At 37.1% G+C, this 22050-nt stretch overlaps 3 protein-coding genes across 5 annotated transcripts in view; 1 reads left to right on the top strand and 2 right to left on the bottom strand.

The window, feature by feature from the left end:
* Window positions 1-234: 234 nt before the first annotated feature.
* Window positions 235-3569, bottom strand: LOC135470560 (small ribosomal subunit protein uS12). The gene is made up of 4 exons (XM_064749578.1): window positions 3537-3569; window positions 1939-2098; window positions 1175-1295; window positions 235-448 (listed from the first exon to the last, which is right to left on the bottom strand). The coding sequence occupies exons 1-4, from the start codon at window positions 3538-3540 to the stop codon at window positions 302-304; spliced, it is 432 nt and encodes a 143-aa protein (XP_064605648.1). The 5' UTR covers window positions 3541-3569; the 3' UTR covers window positions 235-301.
* Window positions 3570-3627: 58 nt separating this feature from the next.
* Window positions 3628-10866, top strand: LOC135470557 (V-type proton ATPase subunit S1-like). The gene is made up of 9 exons (XM_064749573.1): window positions 3628-3744; window positions 5364-5490; window positions 5658-5735; window positions 6006-6225; window positions 7030-7115; window positions 7960-8204; window positions 8545-8601; window positions 8835-9072; window positions 9550-10866. The coding sequence occupies exons 1-9, from the start codon at window positions 3656-3658 to the stop codon at window positions 9757-9759; spliced, it is 1350 nt and encodes a 449-aa protein (XP_064605643.1). The 5' UTR covers window positions 3628-3655; the 3' UTR covers window positions 9760-10866.
* A 2913-nt stretch (window positions 10867-13779) lies between these two features.
* LOC135470182 (nuclear protein MDM1-like) overlaps window positions 13780-22050 on the bottom strand; it is a 30823-nt gene continuing 22552 nt past the window's right edge. For all 3 annotated transcript variants that reach the window (XM_064748983.1, XM_064748985.1, XM_064748984.1), the window contains 7 exons: window positions 20337-20531; window positions 19248-19427; window positions 18274-18530; window positions 17936-18012; window positions 17484-17622; window positions 16534-16695; window positions 13780-14887 (listed from right to left, as the gene is read on the bottom strand). In XM_064748983.1, the coding sequence (XP_064605053.1) occupies window positions 14742-14887; window positions 16534-16695; window positions 17484-17622; window positions 17936-18012; window positions 18274-18530; window positions 19248-19427; window positions 20337-20531 (1156 nt within the window). In that variant the 3' untranslated portion in view covers window positions 13780-14741. The remainder of the gene's footprint in view (window positions 14888-16533; window positions 16696-17483; window positions 17623-17935; window positions 18013-18273; window positions 18531-19247; window positions 19428-20336; window positions 20532-22050) is intronic.

Here is a 22050-nt window from a genome sequence, read left to right as displayed (position 1 = left end):
AGAAATGAAATGCCACTGCAGGACTACAAGTCAAACATCCTCATACATGGGATGAGTATTTACTGAACTGCCTTACAGGTACTTTGTGCAAGCAGACTGGACTCTCACTTCATCAGATCAGTTTAAGAGCTTCCAACTGAATGTTCATGGAGTTTTATCTCCTTGTTCAAGCAGAATAATCATTATGGACTCATTACAACTGTTCATTAGCTAACATGTAAAACAAACAAGGGCTTTTCCTTCATGACAGATTTATTTTGGAAAAAGTCTTCCTTACATGACACAGAAAAATGGGCTTGATTTAAGACCTTGGTCTTTCTTTTTTTCCCTTAAACAGAGCCAAGAGGGACACATTTGCCACCTTAACAATCTTAAATCGCACACCTGGGATATCACCAACGGCATGACCCTTACGTCCAAACCCTGCCACCAACACCTCATCGTTTTCCTGCAAAAATAGGAATTTACACAGTCAAAGGATGAAGGCCATGACAGTTCATGTAAAAAGTCCAGATGCAAAAACAGATAAATCCATTCCAATTTTTTGGAATTAAAATCAAATTAAAATCTGTATTTACCTCCCGTTTTCAAGAATGCAGGCATATCACCTACGGTGTAAACAGTAAACGTAAACTATTACAATGTTGGAAGTGAAGATGCAAATATTTCAAAAAGTGTCTGTTGTTGCACATGAACTCTTTATGTACATATAAAACCATACATTTATTATTCAAGTATCTGCTAATTTACCATAGCTCAAAGGAGAAAATAATCCAGAAATGTAGTGGATGAGAACATTCTTACCACTGGAACAGACATTTGCATATTTGTGCTGTACCATATTAAAGTAACAATCAGTGATATTAAAATCAAATTGAATGTATTACCATTGAGATTTATTAACTCAAATTTCTAAAGTAAAAACTGTTTAAAGAAGCAAGTCATTATTTCCATTTCCGTTGATAACCTTCACAGTTTGTGAGAACTGCAACAAAAGATACAAAAAAAAAAACAAACATTGAATCATGCATCACCATTAATATCCTTTTTCCTTGAAATATTTTATTTTTCCATACAATTCAAAATGACTGTGCAACATTATCATCCATGCTATAATAGCAACCTACTAGAAGGTATACCGATTTATTTTATCAGATATATGAATGTGACCTACCTCAATGTAATTCAGACAACCGTCATTGGGCACAAAAGCTGTGATCTTTTTGCCATTTTTGATCAGCTGCACTCTGACACACTTTCTGATGGCAGAATTTGGCTGTTTGGCTTCAACACCACTGAATCACAAGAACATCCAAGACAAAAAGACACTAATAACATGAACTCATACTTGTACATATCATGGGGCTTCAACAAACTTATTTTCTCCTACAACTCTTTATAACGATAATGAAAACAAAACTGGTTGACTAAGATAATTACTGTAATTTTACAACCATTTCACATGTTTGCAAGGGATTAATTCAAGCATTATTCTGTGTAGACTAATAAAATTATACTTTACGTGAAGCTCGGAAATTGGCCTATCCAAACAAATCAAAAATGTGCATGAACTGCACTGAAGTTTGCCCTTTCATATGCGAAAATGTTGATTTATTTCATTGGTGTTTTATGCCGTACTCAAGAATATTTCACTGATATGACGGCGAACAGCATTATGGTGGGAGGAAACAGAGCAGAGCCTGGGGAAACCCACAACCATACGCAGCTTGCGGGCAGACCTTTTCATGTACGGCCGAAGAGAATAGGAAGTAAGAAATTTAGCCTGTGTTAACTGAACTTTTAAATGTGAGTACCAGTCTTTTCACAGTAGACAACCATCACCTCAAAGAAAGAAACCTACTGTGACAAGTACACAAGCAAGTCCTAATATGGACAGCTACATAATTGCACAGCACTAGAATTCCTTGTTACACGCACACTTTTTCCAGAACAATGCCCTTAGCATGGGAGGACCCTTGGAATGGATTGGCCTTCCATCTTGTTCCCAAGTGAGCCTTCTTGTAGTCCTTATCATGCCACCTCTGGTCACGCCGGTGGTTCCTCAGCTTTCGAGCTGTGCGCAGTCCTCTTGGTTTTCCTTAAGGGAAATAACGTAGGTCAAAAATCTATGAAGACCATTGAATACTTTACTGCTGATGATAAAAGGATTTGATATATCAGGTAAATGAATACAAAAATATTTTAGCCACAGAGGCAGATACCAACCTATGTTCACTTTATTTGTGTACTGAACCTACCACATGGTTCATGGGGTTAAGTGGTCAAATGTTACACTAAAAGTCTTTGACAGATGAATTTTCCCCTGAATTTTCTATGTCTGACAAACGTAATTCAGATGCCCAAATTAAAAAAAAGTATCTTGCTTATCGCACAGTTTAGCATTCTAAGAAATTTTGGATATACTAAAGACTAATGTGTTGTCCATGTTTACATGTAACTTTCTACGTAACTACTTATGTCAATTCATTCATGCTTCCCTGAATGGGGCTGGCCAAATATGGAGGAGACCCTTTTCAGATGCAGTCCATATGACAAAACCATATGACACACCCACACGCTCATTCAACTCTTACCATGTTCATCAAACAAGCATCTGACCATGGATCAAACATGATGTCTGATGGAAGTTCGAATCCAGAGGTTTTCAAAACAAACTAACAAATGACTTTCTAAAATGCATGAACCGTAAACAGTTGAGCGCAGAAATCATCATGGATGACAGTGTCACAAGAGAGAGACTAGAACGTTTTACTTTAGCCGCAGCTTTTCTTTGTATGTAAATTGAATATCTCTCCATTCATTTTTAACCCATAAAAATCTGCAAAGGCACGTGACCGTGGGAAACCTAATGATGTCATACACATGGTAATCAGCATGTACGTTGCACCATAGTCTTCATGATTCCCGAAATTTTTTAGATGATTTTTAAATCTTTTAGTGATGAGAATGACTGCTTGGTGCCTGGCAATTTTACATCTACATGGTAGGTAATTTCATTGAAATGATACTTTTCACCACTAACTTGATATACATCATGTTCATAGTGGGTAAATGGGGACTGGCGCCTTTCATTTCTCTATTTGAGATACTCTCGTTTCACTTTCATACACCTCTCGAGATGAAGTGCTGAAATATTTGTGCACTTTTGTATTCACGGTGGCCTCAAAACTTGAATCATTTTCATCGGTCCTTGGACGAATCGCCTAATAAATTTGTTGCCCCAGAGACACGGCTGACATCATTTAATGCAAGGTTTCTGGTCTTCTAAAATTCGTTGTCTGTTTAATTTAACATTACACATGTTATTCGTACTACTAGTACACTACCACAGGGTCACTACTGTTGATACATCGACAGGCTTCCTCTTTCCTATAAATTTACAATATAGACGACCTTAAATCTACGATATAATGCACGCAAATTAACAATTGGAATAACCAAAAAAATGTGTTGTTTTCAAAAGACGTCCAGTTGGTGGTGTTAGATACTTTTGATACACCACGTGTATCACTCACCCATTCTCTATGGCGGTGCGGGCGAAAAGGGATCGCTTCCCGTAGCCTCGTTCTGGATTCGTATTTCTCCCAGGTGGCGCTGCAAATCACGTGAAGCTGTGACAGAAGGACGAACGAAGATGGAGAAAGTGGCTGCACTGCTTGTTATTTCACTGATTTCTATCAGTTCTGGGACCGATGTACCGGCTTTAATATGGTCACCAAACAGGTAACAATTTATCGTATGAACAATATTAAGGCCTATATTACATGGATAAGGTAATTAACAGATTACCTGTTACAAAATGTATACATCTACAAAAATTCCCATGACATGAAATTGAATCAATGATTAAATTAGAAAAGAATATTTATGGTTTATGAATGTAAGCGTACAGTTTGTTTAACATTTTAACACATGAGACAGCAAGCTACTAACATTATAACATGATTTATTTAATACTAGGCGAAACAATAAATGCAATGCATAATAATGTTACATGTATGTGTTTTCAACATATCCTGACAACGGTCCTGTTGGTACTGCCTACTGATAGTCTTCAGTTTTTGGCAGTACTGTGGTGAATTTATGATAGTATGTTTGTTTTCTAGGCTTGTTACTACTTTCCATGTCCAGTAGGTTAGGATTTCTACCATTTAAGTTTCACGGTGAATTCCTAGATTTATTTAATTTAAGCAGGGGAGTAACATTGCAAGAGTTTAAAGTGCCCAATGGAGAGAGCTTTCAGTTAACCATGATCAGCAATCAAGGACATGGCATGAGTGCCAGTAGTCTTGGTATTACCATGAACTCTTTTGGATTGTTAGAGTCTCAAAGCAGATTTTTTATTGGAAAGAGTGAAGTGGTTTTCATCGTTAGATTCATTGCAATCTTGTGTTTGTATGAGCAGTGGTAAATGCTTGTCACAGCACACATTCCAACAGGTTTCTCTCAAACACTCTCTCTGCATTCAAAATTCATTGGTGTAGTTTTATTATCTCGGTTGGAGTGTTACCTTATGATGGTAAGATTCAGGGTTCTTGGCCTAAAACACTTCATGCACATAAAGCCTGATGCACCTTACCATGACCTGTCCTACTTTTTCCCCATGGCTTGTGTTTACAGTAGATATGAAGGCTGGTGTCATTTGGTGACCAAAGCATGCTTATATTTAGTGAACCTCTTACACTTTTAAAGAGTAGACCGTGGGGTGATCATAAAGCAGATTTTACTTATAACTCTTATATTGACTTAAAAGTGTCCTAAATATAAAACTTTCACATTGTAACATTGGATTATAGAGTTTTAATGGGTTAAGACTATAAAGTTTGTGGTAAGCATACTACCCTAATTCATCAACCTTTTTGCATATGACAGGGCAACTTTCAGTGTAATTTATGGGCATTTTTAATTTGATTTTGGAGACAAAACTGCATTGGTTGGATTGGCCAGTTTCAGGACTTAACAAAGAGTATAATTGTATCAGTCTACATAAAATAATGCCTTCGGCATATACTTGAATAAACACCGTGTAAACGTGAGAAAAGGTTGAAGGATTATAATCTAGTGCTTGGTGACCTTATGGCCATGATAACATGGATACATGTTGATATATGAGAATACCTGTTTTTTTTGCTATGTTGATGAAGGGGAATCTGGGCAGGTTATGTTGTTGAAAGAGAGTTCTGTTAAATTTGTTTTTGTGTAATTTATACACCTAATAGTGTAGACACTTCTCTTTTTACATGTATTTGTGGCTCATAACACTGAAGAGGAGTCCTTCTGCAGCTGTTCCACATAAAAACAATATCAGATTGCATATTGTATTCCTCTGCTGTTACTTTCAGACCATTGTCTGACCTCCCGGATGTGTTTGCTGGACATGCTGTGAGCACAGCAGATTTCCAGAATAAATATCTGAGGCCACTGTCATCTGGAGATGTTACAGCTCTTGTGGTATTCTTGCAGGATAAGGTAAGACATTCCTTGTAACTCTCTTGTTGAATTTACTTCAGTGTATGTATTTTTAACAGGGTATGGTAAGTAAGAATCTGCTGCAGTTTTAATACATTTTTTTATTTCAGTTTCTGCTTCAAACTAAAAAACCTGCGTGATAAGAATCATTTTGCTCTTGATTTCAGCTAAGTTTGGACGACTTTACTCACTATGCAGATGTTTACAATCCAGACAGTAATGGAGGTGCTTTCGAGAATGTCAAAGTGAGTCAGTTGGTTTAATGAGAACTTTTAACTGAATATGTTCTTTGTCAAAAATCAGCATATACATGCACATGTACGGTATAAAATCATTGACACCCAAGATTAGTTCTTATATTCCCTTGTATTTTGTCTCCTCCTTGGTGGCACATGTATTCATGAAAAGATGGACGGAGGTGCTGTAAAATGATAACTCTTTATACTAAATTGGTTGAATTCAGATGTACAGGAAACTTTGTTTTGTACCATATTAAATGTATTTTACTCTTACAGGAATTTATGGATGAGCACTTTTCAGTGCAACTCCCACAGGTTAAGTCACCTTCAAAAGCTTTGGAAACCCTACAGAAAACCTATAGTGGAAAAGTCCAGGAACTGGAGGCTCCCTATGATGTGAATTCACTGTCACTGGTGCCAGAGAAAACCAACCTTATTGTGGTACATCTCCCTAAAACACAGACAGATGCCCCTGCAAAATCCATTGTTCACAGTGGTAGGTATAAACAGGCAACCACACACCTGTGCACAAGTCCTCAGAGCAACATAGGCACCAGATGAAGTTTCTCCTCCCTCTCAGTATGTTAATGATTGTATGTTTGAAGTGCTACCTCAGTCCCAAGAGAGCCAGGCAGAAATATTAAACTCATGTGATGGAAACCTTATGGAACTTAGCTAATATAACAGCTAAAAAAAATGTACAATGAATAACACTATTAAACTCCTATAAGTGAATCTTCGAAAACAAAATCCTCTGCAATTTCCGTAAAACTTGCTGGTCTGACAAGATAATATTCCTAATGTGACGATGAATCAGAGAGATATGATGTCTAGTAAGGCAGTTATGCTGGAGTGCCGTCATGCGTATTTGACAGCATGACCTCATTTGTGGCTATAGGTCAGTGATGGGTGACATCAGGTGTTCTTGAATGACAACACACAAGGCAAAAGTGAAAAGTGCAAAAAACTTTTGTTTCCATATTATCCTCCTAAACTAACAGCAGCAGCCTTAATACAATACATTTTTGTACAATTAAAGAAAGCAATTCTGACTGCCTCGATCCTTATCATTTAACCTTGCTTTAGGACATACAAGTGTTACCACTGAAGTAGCTATAACAAAAAGTGAGTAATGTTCTGTAGTTTGCATTTATCTGACTGCTGCTGATGATTTGTGACCTGTATTGCTTTAAGTCTGAAATCTATCCTGCATTCTGTCTACAGACAACTATATAACAGAATCATATTTTACTTGATGTATTAAAGCATACAAAATGTGTCGTTTCAATACCTGTTTCAGATAAATTGATTGCCAAAGTACTGTCTGGGTTGGCCAGACATGAAGTGAAATACACTGCAATTTACACTGCTCATTCTCCATCTCAGGTAACTGTAAAGGACCTACATAAAATATAATTTTACACAATCCATTTTAATGAGTGGTTGGAATTAATATGCTGACTGTTGTTTAGTTAGATGTAGCAGTTGTGTCCCTTGTGTGTGATCGGCATTCTTTGTGATTGAGCTCTGTGAGAGAGTAGTTATGTCATGGATGTAGATAGTTTGTAACAAAACAAAAAAAGAATGCCCTTGTTTGAGTAGTCACTTGAGGTCAGCTTTTGTTATTAGTCACCAAAACCCAGGTTTCTACAATTTTAATTTATACTGTTAAAATTGGTATTTGTACTTCACAACATGTTCACCTTGATTTTATTGTTGCCATTTTATGGAAATGAGAATTAAGCACTTTTTGGCGATTGTGCCTGTGAAAATACATAGTGGGATACCAGATACCTTTTTTTAATGCAAGAGCATGTAAAACTGAAAGAATTGAAAGCACTACAAATATTTCACTCGCATGTTCATTGAATACCAAGTACAAGTTCATTCATAAATCCTGTTTAATTACAAAATTTGAATGTTGTGTCCAACAGCTAACACAAGGACAAGACTTGGAAAAGTGGCACATGTAGTTTATAAAAACCTTGCCATGACTGTTTTTCTGTGTTTAATAAAACGTTTCTGAATTAAAATTGCCTGGAAATAGAACTCTGCTGGAATAGGTCAAGTTTGATTTCGAAGAAACCCCTTGTGCAAGGAAAGTGACATGGTTCATTAGTGGGAGATTGATGACTAATACTTGTTAATCAGATTTTTCACAGTGATGTGTCTGAAAAAGTTTGTTGTTGAATATTGTTTCCGTGGTCATGTATTTCCTTTGCTACTGTAGGAGACTGCTGACCCTCTGACATACAAGGGACGCCACCTCTTACAGGAGCCAACCCCACCCCCAGAACCTTCCGGCCCAGGCTACAATGAGTCACTTTGGGTTAATGACACACAATGTGGAGCCCTGTATGCCTTGGGACTACAGATTGTGTACTATGAAAATGGGGCAAAAAAGATGGCAAATCTCGCTAAGATTACTGACCGTAACTTCCAATGTGGAAATGCCTCAGATCCTACTGGAAATGAGTAAGCGCACCTTTTGGACTCTAAAATCTTGTACTGACCTATTGTTTAAACGTGAGTGTCTGAGAAACATATTGTTAATTTTAAATAGCCTTAGTAAATTATTATGCATAATCAGATATAAGCACTGCTTAACAAGATGCACCCAGAACAGCAGGGGTAATTTAAGTGAATTTTCATGTCTTCGCCCTTAAGCAGATCACAATTTGATCAGGGCAGCTTGCCTTAAGCTGGCTGACTTGGTTTTTGGTTGAGAACATTGCATTGATAAAATCTTTTCATTATGAGTTAATTGAATCCAGTGTTTGTGTTCAAATTGCCCTGTTTTGATTTATTCTTTTAGGTGGACTCTCATGTTCGACAAGCCAGCTAATGTATCAATTTCAAATATAACCTTGAGGTAAGCTTTCATAGGCTAAGCATTTCTGCAGGCAAGTGTGTACTGAGGTGTATTACTACATTAAGAGATAATTCTGTATTTGATAACTTTTTTTGTCCTCTCAATGTATTTGAGTGACTAGTTCAGCCTGTAATGTTTTTTTATTGCACCTCTTTAATTTTTAAGCAGATAAAAAAATATATACATGTATGTAAAATTCAAATCATTTACTTTTTGTTTTTATTAAAATTTAGGTTGAACTTCACCATTAAACCAATGACCCAAAACATGGACTGGTACATAGCCAATGCTGTACTATCATACACTGGGAAACTATCACAGAATGACTCTGGAGATTCAACAGAGCTAGAGTTCAACGCCATGGACATTTGGGCACCAAGAGGAATGTCCTACCACTGTGCTGTGCCTGATCCTATACGACAGCTAAACACTTCAATGAGTAACGTAACGCTTCTTTTTAGAAAACTGCAGGTAAGTCAAAGAATCTGAATGTTGGTTTAGACATTTTAGGTCATTTGAATGAGTCGGGGATATTCACTGAAAGATCCCATTGGATTGGCCGTGGCTTTTATGTCGTTGGTTTTCCTGGTACTGAACAGATTCGATGTAGTGGTTTCTGGTGCGATGGGACTAGATTTTTTCCACTTCCAAACCTTATGGTTTTGAAGTATTTTTGGGTACAGAGCAAAATCACCATTCAAAACGTGACATAAATGATTTCTTGAAACAATTTACATTATTCCTGGCGTTAAAATGCTCGGAAATTTGCACGTGTAATGAAATGAAGTTGTCTCATCAAGTTGGATAAGATCATTATTCGCTTTCACTTTTCAAAACATTACATAACTTATATGAACAGATAAGATTATCTCTGGTGTTGTCCAGTAAATGGGAAATGAGAACAAAGATTACTCCAGCTTAACTTAATGCCAACTTGCCATGTTACAGGTGCAGCCATTTGACGTGAAGAATGGTCGGTTTGGGCTACCTTGGGACTGTGTTGGTTTCTTCACAGCCCCAATCTGGATGGCACTCTTCAGCATTATAATTCTGTTGATTATCCTGGCATATGGGCTCTGGATGATTCTCAGTATCAATGTCATGGATAGGTTTGATGACTCAAAGGGAAAGACTATAACTATCAATGCGCAAGAGTAGCCTGCCTTTATTCAAACCTGCATTCCAGTAGAGCTTCAGTTTCTCTCAAAGACTATTTACTGAACATTCCTACTCTTTTACAGATTATTGTGTTTTTCTTGTCCTTAGGTTTTGAGATTGTGTGAACTATTTAGCTAAGCAAGAGCATGGTTGTAGCTAGTGGCTTTAAAAGAGTGAGTGTTCATGTTAATCTGAATGTCAAACTCACAGCTATCCTAAGATTTAGGTTTTCAGTTACTCCAAAAAGTAAGATCCCAGCAGTCTGCAATGTGTCAAAAGATTTATTGCCACAGAATGTGTACTGAGAGGGTTAAAAAGATAAGAAAACAGAGAACATTAAGATATGTATTTTTAAGCTATTCAAGTATTTAGGAGCATCTGTCCCTGTAATAATAGGTTATGTAAGTCATCCGCAAGTCAAAGGACTAATAAACAAAGTATTGATAATGAAGGTTGTCTGAATATTTCTGTGTATTCCTCACTGATGTACATTTACCTCAATTCTTCTTATATTTGGGACACCTGGTCTGCTCTGTTTAGCCAATATAAATGTAATTATCGCAGGAATATTTAGTTCCTATTTTTTCACATGGCTAGTCCATCTAATGACCAACATATTCATATCTTTTCTTTTAAAAAAGTGGGAGAGAAATGTAATTTTTACTTTCAGCTCTGCTAATGTGTGTCCTAAAATTAGAAGAAATCAGGTACTATCATTTGTGATACTTAATTTTGAACAATCCCAGTGCTGTAACAATCCTAGTTTTTGCCTAGATTAAGAATCTCATTTACTGGACAGCTCAGTGTCCCCGAAAGCAGTTACCCTGTTCCTTACACTCGCTCACATCACTGTCTCCAACAGCAGATCACAGACAGAAAGCTTCAACAGCTTTCAGCCCAGCTGATGTTACAATGAAATAAATGCTTTCTGAGCACTGTGTAACTATTGTGAATGATTTGTGTGTGTTACCTCTTTCATCCAAAATAAAACTATGCTCAGCATGATTGGAACAGACACTCAAATAAAATTTATATATTTACTGATGAGGCTAAACATGAACAGAACAAAATGTGGTGCAATGGTTCTAAAGTCATGTCAGTTTATGTTTCTGAGCAGTGTTGGAACCCTGTGCTGTATGGTTTCATTACTTGCCTTGTCATATAAAGTGTATTGACATCCAACATATGTTTTACCTGAGTTGATTCTAACCTTTAATGCAATCTTGAAGCAGCTTGATTATCACTAATGTTGAGAGCGTGGTGGGCAATAAGTATGAACTTTCATTTTCAACTGAAAATCTCACCCGAAGGAAAAGATATGTTCATTGCTTATTGTGATCAAGGTCATTCTGGTCACGGGACTAGATATCCAAAGAATGCTCTTGATTGAACAGATCTGTGGGCATTGAAAGAGTTGACATTGTTCAATAGCTAATTCCTGCTATTTGATTCCACTAATGACCAAGCACAGGGTTACAGTTTGTCAGATATTTGTTACTGATGTATACCATTTCGAATAGGGCATGATTTTAAGCCTTAAAAGATCCTGTTTCAAGCCGGTAAATTGCAGTAAGGATGTCCATTTAAAAAGGTCATATCAAGTGCTAGTCACGAAGACCACAATGTGTGGACGTAATGGGAGGCAACCCAGTTCAGTATCAGAACTGGCTGCTGCGTTACTGAACTGCTTTGGTGTTTAAGCATTAGAGTCCAGATTTAGCTAGTGGTCCTAATTATAAAGATTATAATCTGTTTAAACAGTACATTAGCAGGAAGGCTTCTGAGAAACATACTGATGACTTCAAATACACCAAAACAATAGATTTATTACGCTAGTTGATCTCTGGCCGGTGACATCATAGATGGCCAAGTCCCACTGGACTAAATAAGCTGGGAATTCCTATTAGAACTGTGTCATTTTCGACATGGATTCTAACTACACAGACTCTCTGGCTAGATTTCAGATTCCAAGTTTTCCGACGTTGAACTTGATCCCTGTCAAGGCATTTCCAGCCACATTTGCAATGTGAACTGGTGAGCTACATGAATAACTTACACTGTACATTTCATGTGTTTATCTCAGAATGTAGTATTTATTTACTATTCTTTCCCTCTGTTTGCTTCATAATAATATTCTGTTCCTCCCCAAGATATCTAAATTCATATCTGTATGCAAAGACAACTGCCTGTTATCGTCCGCATTCCAAATATTTTAAAAGTATGCCTATATATAGTCGTGCACAATATAAATGTGGATTAATGTTGAGATTTGCTATCAGTTTTATATTGAGTTCAGCTTCAGGTTTGAGTCGACTGCAGCACCTATATAGTAGCCAAAATTTGTCAAGTCCAGCTAGCTGTATTTCTCTCAAAACTTTCAGATGATAAATGGCAAGAACAGATGTGGATATCTTTTGTGGGTGCCATCTTAGATAAATCCATGTCTTACTGATTGTCAGATTGTCTGGAAGCTTCAAAAAAACAAGTGAAATATTCTTGAGTAAAACACCATTCAAATAAATAAATAAATAAATGGTGAAGCTCTGACAGCTTGTAATGGTTTGACTTGTATGACGTAATTCGGTGGAGACTACCGAGAGTTGATGAAAAAATGCATAAAACCATCTTCATTAAGGAGTGATTTTAAGCGCCATATTACTCCAATTAATGTATTCATTTTAATAATTTTTGAAACTCAATTTAACAATATATACATGTGTAGCTAATTATGGGTAAATTATAAAGCTGGACACTTATCCAAATTAAGCACACTTCCACTAAAATCAGAGGTGCATGAAGAACAAAAAATACTGATTTAGGCGACTTGCTCTACTTGTACAATACACCAACCAAAAACCTGAAGACCTTGTGAGTTCATAGTGCGAGTCAGTGTGACAATAGGATAGAACTTGTTTATGGTCATAATTAAAGCAGTGTTGGTGTGGGAAGTTAAATATTATTGTAAAAGGAGCAGCTTAACATGGCTGCTTGTTTTGTAACTTTGATTTTGTCACAAGTAAAGCTTTCTCATGAAATGAATGCTTTTTTAAAAAGAGCTGACAATGCCTTTAAGGAGAACTGTAAACTTACATGGAGCATGCATGTGTAATAATACTGCACGTCGGGTGAAAGATTATACTGGGTGTAAAGAACACACTCATTTGGAGGATGGAACACCAAAGCAGCATGTGCAGCAGCCAGAGATGGGCTATAGTGGGGTGGCCTTCTAGCTCCAGACCCTTGACTGATAAGTTCGTGTGTTTATCTCCAGCCCGTGCTGTTTTGGTTGCAGTGTTAATGTGGCTGAGAAGGAACATGTAGATGTTTGACTCGGTTTCCTCCACCCATAAACCTGATGCCTGTCATAAACCGGTCAGTGAAATATTCTTGAGCACAGGACTATAAATTTCCTGGAATTAGAACCACCACCTAGCTAAGTGATGATTTACTCTGAAACTGGCATGAAATTCATGCCAGGTGAAATCAGAATGAAAATCAAGATTTGCAAACGTTATAGACTCCAGGGGTGGTGTTATGCCTATCATTTTGCAGAAAATCCACATTGAAAAGTGGGATTTCAGATGACATGAATTCTTTGGAAGTAGAAATAGTCAAGCATTTACAGAACCTTTGGGTGTTATCCTCAGCTTTGCTACAGTTTGGAAGAGGACTGTTCCTTCAAGATGTCAGAATATTAGCACATTTTGACAGCTCAGAATTGAACCTTTTGTGATGAAATTTAAGAGATCAGTGCAGTATCATGGACAGCAAAGTAAGACTTTAATTCAACACACATACCTGTACTATCAACACATTGGGTTTTACAATTAGAATTGTGTATACTATCGTTTACAGCTTACTTTATTTCCTATTCAGAAAGACTTTCATAACCAAGTACATGTTATTTTCATTCAAAATGTGCCAACACCTCATGCATGGCAAAACAGTTGTTGCACAAGAGCTTTTACCTAACTTTTTGCATCTATTATTAAAAAAAAAACAAAAAGCATGATAGTTTGCTATAACTTTATTTCATAAATACAAAACATGCTGCAAGTACTTTATATTTCTCTAGTATGTTTAATTCTATTGTAGTATATTATTGATGCACAGAGATAGTTGGACGGAGTACAAATATGTAATATCCCTTGTCTTATGCAGTCTACAAAAATAGTCATTTCAAAAATACAATAATAATACATGATTTTGTTTACAGGCGAACCACCTTAGCTTGGAATGTGGTTACCTCCCCTACCTAGTTCTGGCTGTCAAACACAATAACAACCTTACACATCAGGCCCATGAGTTCAATACTGGTCAGCTTGTCCAACGAAATAACAAAACAAAGAAACTTGGACTACTGGACCAATCATACATCGTTCATTTTTGCAACTCGGTCATTTAACCGAGTGCAGGCTTAAACTCATGGTAGACAACATATTCATCCAACGACATTTGATTACCACATAAAACAAGAGAACATTCCCTCACAAAGCTCCAATACATTACATGTAACAATGGTAACATAGATAAGGTGTATTATTACATAATTTATACACTAGTACAATCAATAACAAAAGTTTACAAAACAAACCATTTTCAGATATCACAGTATAAACATAATTCTTCATTAAGTCAAAACCCAACTTGTCATTAGCCAACAAATACAAGAAATACTGTTGCCAATCCATGCAGACACTGCATGAGAGGGTGGGGGTGGGGGTGAGGTGGGAAAAAACAGTCCCAAAAAGTGGTATTAAGTTCTCTTACTTTATTGAAACATTACATAAAAAAATAACTTCAGAGAATGACCAAGTGTAACAAAGTTTCACGTAAACAGCCCCTAAACTGTCAGTTCCACACTACATCATGCGTTACGTTAGAAGTAATGGCCATGAAGGCTAATTGTATAAGTGTTTGCATAGTCATGTGTGGGAAGGATGCACCTGCGCCTGGACCCACACAGGTACATGGTCTTGCAATCAACCCCACACATTCTGCTGCCTCTTGCGAGCACGCTGCAGGACTTGGGATGCCAGGGAGCTGCTGGAGGCCACAGAACGCGCAGAGGTGGACAGTATATCATCATCGTCATCAGCGCTGTGGGAACATCTTGGCACAAATTTACCTGCAGTAGCAAAGGCAGAGTTCGCTTGTAAATAAAATGGACTTTACTGAAGTAACTACAGTGTAAAAGCAGACTGTTCTGCACAAGGCCATCAAGCCACAGGTTAGTTAAAGAATGTGAACTGAATTTCCAGTATGTTAAGATCCAAAACCCACTAAACCCACAAAAACTTGGTGCAAGACATTAAATTTACTTTAATACACTGTCTTTCCTTTTTTGGTAAGTTGGAAATGGACAAGCTTGATGAAGTTTGTAAGATTCAGATGGCATTTTACGTAAATTGAAGACACCATAGTGAAGACACTATGAAAGCTTTTACTGGTTATCCATTTAACAGCTATTCCAATGAACAGCATCACTGAAACACAAGCTGTGTTAAACATGCACCAACTATCTATAACAGCTGCCTTTTCTTACGAGGATTTCATATTATCTTGAACATAGCAGAGTGGTGAGCTTAACTAAGTTAGAGAACAAATAATTCCACAGTCTGAAAAAAATGACACAGGAGTGGGGAGGTGGCAACCATTAAGTTAAAAAGGATAATGAAATAACAACATATCTGGGATTAGATGGTCTATCTTAATCGCAGATTACATTAAGCATGTCAATAACGAGAAGGAAGAATAAAATACTCACAATAAAATATGGAAAGGGCATAGAGTTCATAAAACATCAATAGGCACTTATTACAAACTGGGACATAAATGAGTATTATTAATCTTACTGTGAAAATACATTGCCATATGTTAGCCTAGCCATGAAACTGGATGAGAAAGTAATCAAAACTACATGTACTTGTGCCATTTATAAATGTAGCTTAGCCAAAAGGACAAAAGAAGTATGTATATCAGCATGAATTCAGGTAAGGCGAACATTATTAGACAGCTGTGTTCTTAGTGTATTATTGAACCTGTAGTACTGTATTTCATAATGAATTTCATAAAGTGTTGTGAGAGGATTTCCTGCTTCCTACTCCATCATGCACAAGTTTGTGTTTAAATTGCCACTGAAAGGTAAATGCAAAACGAGATGGGGAGAACCTTAAAAGCAGAGCATGACCATGCAGAAACAATCAGGCACAGGAAAGCACTGGTAGGGACACAGCTAAAAAGCCTTTAAAGGTAAGACAGCTCAAAATTGAAGTTTGTATCACCAGAGAGGCGACTGAAAATTATCTCTTAAATTACTTTCATTTCTTTTTCTAGAATTTTTTTCGAGAGTTTAATGCATTCAAACGATTGTGTTCTTGGGTGGAATATGTTCAAAGTTCTGTTGGTGTTTAGGAACTCTAATGACACAAGCAGTTTTTCCCACTCTAAACACAACTCTTAATGCTGGAATTGCTATTTTGAGCACGACTGAAAGATGACTTAAATAACATGGAGTAAAAGTCTGCCGGGAGGTGAATATTAAAAATATCAAGATTCCTAAATCTGGCAGTAAAGTTCACAAATCACCTTAAAATTCATAGATTTGATTATAATCACTCTTGAAATAAACTTTTGTTAGAATCAATGAAAGTATTTTCATGTATAGTTTTTATCTGACTGTCTGATGTACCACTCTTCATTTTATAGCTTTCTTGAAATTTCCCCATCAAAAGCAGGCCAGAGAAGCAGGCAGCAACATGAAGTTCTACACACCTCCTTCTATTGACCAGGAGATAGGCTTCTGCAGATGTTTGATGTTTGATTGGTCAGGTTTGCTATATGTCATTCCAACACCTTCCCACAGTGTAGGTGGAACAAAGGAAGGACTGGGCTTTTCTCCATGACTGGCGGGAATGTCAGAGGCAAGGTGAGAATCTGAAGTTAACGAAGTCTGGAGAACTTAACAGTTGAGTAATGGTTTCAAATATAACATTAGACATGTTAGTATGTTTGTGTAAACAAGCAAGAGGTAAATTGCCAAAAGGAGTAATTTTATAAACAGGAGTATGTAAATGAAAGTAACAAGTAATTTCCTTTCAACAAATATGGCACCATTATCACTGGGTACATATAAGTCTGCAAGAGAAGTTGAAAAATGAATAGGGTTAGACAGGGGAGACAGTGCAGTTCAAATACAGTTCAAATGTACAGATGAAATTCTTACTAATGATGATGGCTGCTTAAAAGCAAATACATCTGTCTTGACAACGCTTCATCCAATGATATGACTAATCTCTTGTAAGAACAACCATTGCATGCCACACCCCTGACATTTATCTGTTTACCTAGCTCTGAAATCTGTTAATCATTTTTGCAGCTGTACTTCTACATTATTCTGAATCGCCTCATACACTATCCTGGAACTTGGTAAGGTAAAGATTTCTGAAAAATTTCAACAGATTTCAAGATCTAGAGTTTACGGAGACTAGAGAAAGTTCTTTCTTGTACGATGCTAAATTTCGATCTACAACATGTACTTCTACTTTTACATTTTTACAGAGTGCTGACATCATTTGACAAATGTACACCCACACAAAGTGCCATTGTCACATCAAAAAGCACTAAGATAACAAACTTAAATATTCTTTGAGATCCTCATATGCTTTAGCCATTAACCGCTGTCTGTTTTACATTTTCTCCTGCCTACTGCTTGCACAACTCACCTGATTTCCTGAGAGGAGTGACCACATATCTTGTGATCAGAGGACGGTCTTCCGTGGCAAAATCATCTCTCAGAACATGGCTGTCATAGGAGGGTTTGCCAAACGTTGGGCTTTCTGCCAACTTAGTGATGTCAAAAATCTGCAAATTAAAAATGACAACCAACCCATGCGTACAACTATAATATATATATGTCATATTACAAAATAAAATGGGGAAAAAAAGGACTTTCATACCATCATACATATACTCATGACAATGAGCTTTCATGAAACCTACATCTGGCACTGGAATTTCTAAGTTCATTTTCAAAATGAGAATTCATGACAAATAATATAATACATAAAGCAAGAAAACAAACTAAATGAGGAACATGTTGAGAGAGGTGATACTAGGATTTACTATCAGCATAAAAAAAGCTATATTCACCAACACAAAAAGAGAGATCACACACCTTTTTGGCAGAAAGTGTTTGCTGACGCTTAGGTACACTGCGATTCTCACCTACTGTGAAGTCACGAGACGGGCCATCTACAACATGACACTTAACAATCAAACAACTTTTGCATAACAGCTATGAAAAAGTTGTACATATAGAAGTATTATTTATGTGCATGGATGAATTTTCCTGAGAACACAATTGTCACTATTACATACATAACTGTATTAAGTAATTCATCAGGTCACTATTTACTTTTACTATCACATTTAGTTAAACTGGTGTTTTTATAGAAATTAAAAATTAATGGGGCATCCCACTGCTGTACAGATATTCCAACTTATAACACATACCTATTTCAGAGGCAGATGCAATAGTTGGAGCAGATTCAGAAGCAATGTCTTGAGAAGATTCAGAGGCGATATTTTCAGGCGATTTGCAAGCCAGGTTCTGAGTAGATGCAGAGGTGAGAATTACACCGCCAACTGAGGGAGTAGTGCGGTCTAGGTGGTGTCGGCGCACTACTTCACTCTGGCTGCGTTGTCTCAGTGTCGGTGTTGGAATACGTCCTTCTTCCTCATCAAACTTATCCTCGACCTGCTGTACCTTACTGAGTACAAAAAACAAGGATGAAAATATGTCTATGCCTGAATTAAAAGACATTTTGTCAGTTAATACAACAGGGTTTCTTGCAGGACTTGTATTTGATTGTTTGTTTTTGCACCCTACTCAAGAAGATTTCACTTATGCAGCGTCGGCCAGCATTATGGTGGTAAGAAACTGGGCAGAGCCCTGGGGAAACCCACAACTATCAGCAGGTTGCTGATAGACCTTCCCAAGTACTGATCGACAGGAAGCCAGCATGAGCTGGACTTGAACTCACAGCGACCACATTGGTGACAGGCTCCTGAGTCACTGCACTGCGCTGACATGCTAACCCCCTCTACCACTGAGGACCCCTGCAGGATTTATAAATGATGTTAGTAATTAAGAAAAGTGAAATCACATCCCAAAACATTTAACTAGTTCATGATAAAGTAATATACATGGTAGCAAACATGTAAGATAGCTCATTCATCACATTCAAATAGTACTCCTTTGTCCATACTGGATGAAAAATGAAAAGTACATCCTGCTCTTCATATATTTCCATGAAATATTTTCAATCTCTTCAAAATTAGTATTCATCAAAAAATTTGAAAATGCAAATAATATGAGAGCATGTTTTCTCTGAGTCCTTGAACAGACAACCTGACAAGCAGTGAGAATGCCTAAGGCTGCAGGTACATGTGCACAGAAGAACACTTTTTACAGCACATATTCTTACTTGTTGTTACTCTTATTCTCTTCCCCCCAGGCAGTTTTTACAGGCTTGTTTCCTTTCTTGAACTGTTTCACTGGCTGTTTGGGTTTGTCAGACTTGGGTTTGTGGTTACCCATAGAGACGACACTGCTCCTGGTGGTTGAGCTGGGTGTCAGACGCTCGCTCTCCAAGTCAGGCTCAGGTCTGGATACATGCAGGTACAACACACAAGCAAACAAATTGTAACAGTTTCATACGCATGAATGAAATTCAAATTACACATCTAAATCCTGATCCTGGATGACACATTACATGGCTCAATCCTCATCCTAGATGACTCATTACGCAGTTTAATCCTCATCCTAAATGACTCATCATGCATCTCTATCCTCATTCTAGATGACCCATAACGCAGTTTAATCCTCATTTTTGATGACTCATTACATATCTAAATCCTCAACCTAGATGACCCATTATGCATCTAAATCCTCATCCTAGATGACCCAGTACGTCTCAATCCTCATCCTAGATGACCCAGTACATGTCTCAATCCTCATCCTAGATGACCCAGTACATGTCTCAAACCTCATCCTAGATGACCCATTAGGCAGTTCAATCCTCATCCTAGATGATTCATTACACACCTCAATCGTCGACCTATATGATCCATTACAGGTCTCAATCCTTATCTTAGATGACCCATTAAGCATCTAAATCCTCATCACCCATAATGCGCCTAAATACTCATCCTAGATGACTCATTATACACCAAAATACTCATTCTAGATGACCTATTATGCAGTTCAATCCTCATCCATTACACACCTCAATCCTTAGCCCAGATGACTCATTACACACCTTTATCCTGATCACCCATAATGCACCTAAATACTCATCCTAGATGACTCATTATATGCCCAAATGCACACCCTAGATGACTCATTATATGTCTAAATACTCTCCCTAGATGACTCATTATATGCATAAATACTCTTTTGGATGACCCAAGCACATACATAATTAGACAATGACCAGTCTAAAAATTCAGCCTATCACATCAAAGTACCTATAAAATACATGCAGTATACCATCACAGATTTGAACGTGACTCACCTGTTGCTGGCTTTGTCTCCATTCTGTTGGAAGGTGCTCAACAGCTTTTTGGATATCTCTTTGGATGGTTCTCTCTGCATTGACTTCACAGGTCTCTGGGCAGCATTATCCTCCTCTGATGGGCTAACGATCTTCGCCCATCCCTCCTTAGCAAATTGCTCAGGAATGTCACCAGCATCATCTGAGAGTGGAGATCTGTCAACAACAACACATCAATATTACACGAACAGCATATTCTGTGGTTACCTCACACATTTGTATTACCTGAAATTATGGTCATCCATATTTTAATATATCGATCCTTGTTGTACCTGAATTAACTTGTGACAGTGATTTCTGTTTGTCAGTACTTACATGAAGGCAATTAAAATGCCATGAAATTTATATATGTAAGTTTCTTAAAGAGACCGTACCTGAGATTTTAGCCCAAAATACTGACATATTGGCTAATCAAACCAAATGTTCTGTATGTACCAAGAATAGCTCTAATTAATGCCTCTTTGTAAATATCAGACTAGTACCTGTGCTATTCATAGTTTGAAAATGCTTGTAAAGGTTGAAAAAGCTACGATGCAACCAGCTTTATACATTTTAGGAACTTTAGGTAATTATTCTAACATAAAAACAAAAATTTGAATGGGTTTGATCTGAATGCTTTTCAGCCAAAAATCTCTTTAAAAAAACATACAAATCAATAGTACTAAACCATGTTTTCAATTTATACAAAATGTAACATGGGTTATGAGAAACCAGGGCTGACTTGCTGTATACAGCTGTTTCAAAATGACAGTACAGGCTGACATAAAACTCAAAGCATCTATTTTACAAGTTAATGAACTAAAAAGTGTTTTCCAGTCCTCTACCCTCGGTAGAAACAGCCATCAGCATATAATTACGTACACTGTACACCCCGAAAGTTAACAAAAGAAGTCTGAACACAAACACATTCCCACATCATCCCAATATATCAAAGCCAAAAAAATTCTGCTCTTTTGGATTTGACATATTAATTTTTTTTTAAATCCCTATACAATTAAACACGATAAACTAAAAGACACTCATAAACAAATTTTTAACTGCTTCTTGAAGCAAGACAAAAGCTGCGTGTATGACACTTTCAACAACTTAAATATCCATTTACACACATAAACAATATGTTAGGTATATTAAATTTGTATTACTAGATGAGTGCACATCATTAATAGAATACAGGCAAAACACCCTAGCCATTTTTAAAAGGATCATGACTCTGTTTCTCAAAGTCATACCACAAATACACTACATCCTGAAGAATTGTATCATTCTGTTAATGAGGCAAAGTGTATGTGTACAGCTTTGGTGAACTGTCCTCAGAATTTTAGAGCATTACCACAGCACCACGAAAAATCAGGCTACATGTACATCTAAGGTAACTGGTACAGTCTGAGGGCTGTGTCCACACCACAACCTTCCTAAGTTCACATCAATATGCTGGTACATGTACACACTGTCAGGTGTAAAACCCAGGTGAAAGAAGAGACGTCCTAACAACGAACAGATCTATTGTTAAGTCAGCTTCAATTTACATTTCATTACATCCTACAGATACAACCCAAAAGACAATTGCTTCTATATGTTTCTGGCTTTATGTGGTCCTGAATGTGTGTTTCCATGGCAATGGGCTAACCAGTGACATTACTGATAGACCGTTCCTGGGCTGTCACAAACAGAACAT

This window comes from Liolophura sinensis, chromosome 7, assembly GCF_032854445.1.
Source record: "Liolophura sinensis isolate JHLJ2023 chromosome 7, CUHK_Ljap_v2, whole genome shotgun sequence".
In the NCBI taxonomy this organism is placed as follows: domain Eukaryota; kingdom Metazoa; phylum Mollusca; class Polyplacophora; order Chitonida; family Chitonidae; genus Liolophura; species Liolophura sinensis.
The sequence above is the reverse complement of the archived record's forward strand: the minus strand, read 5'-3'. Positions and strand labels throughout refer to the sequence as shown.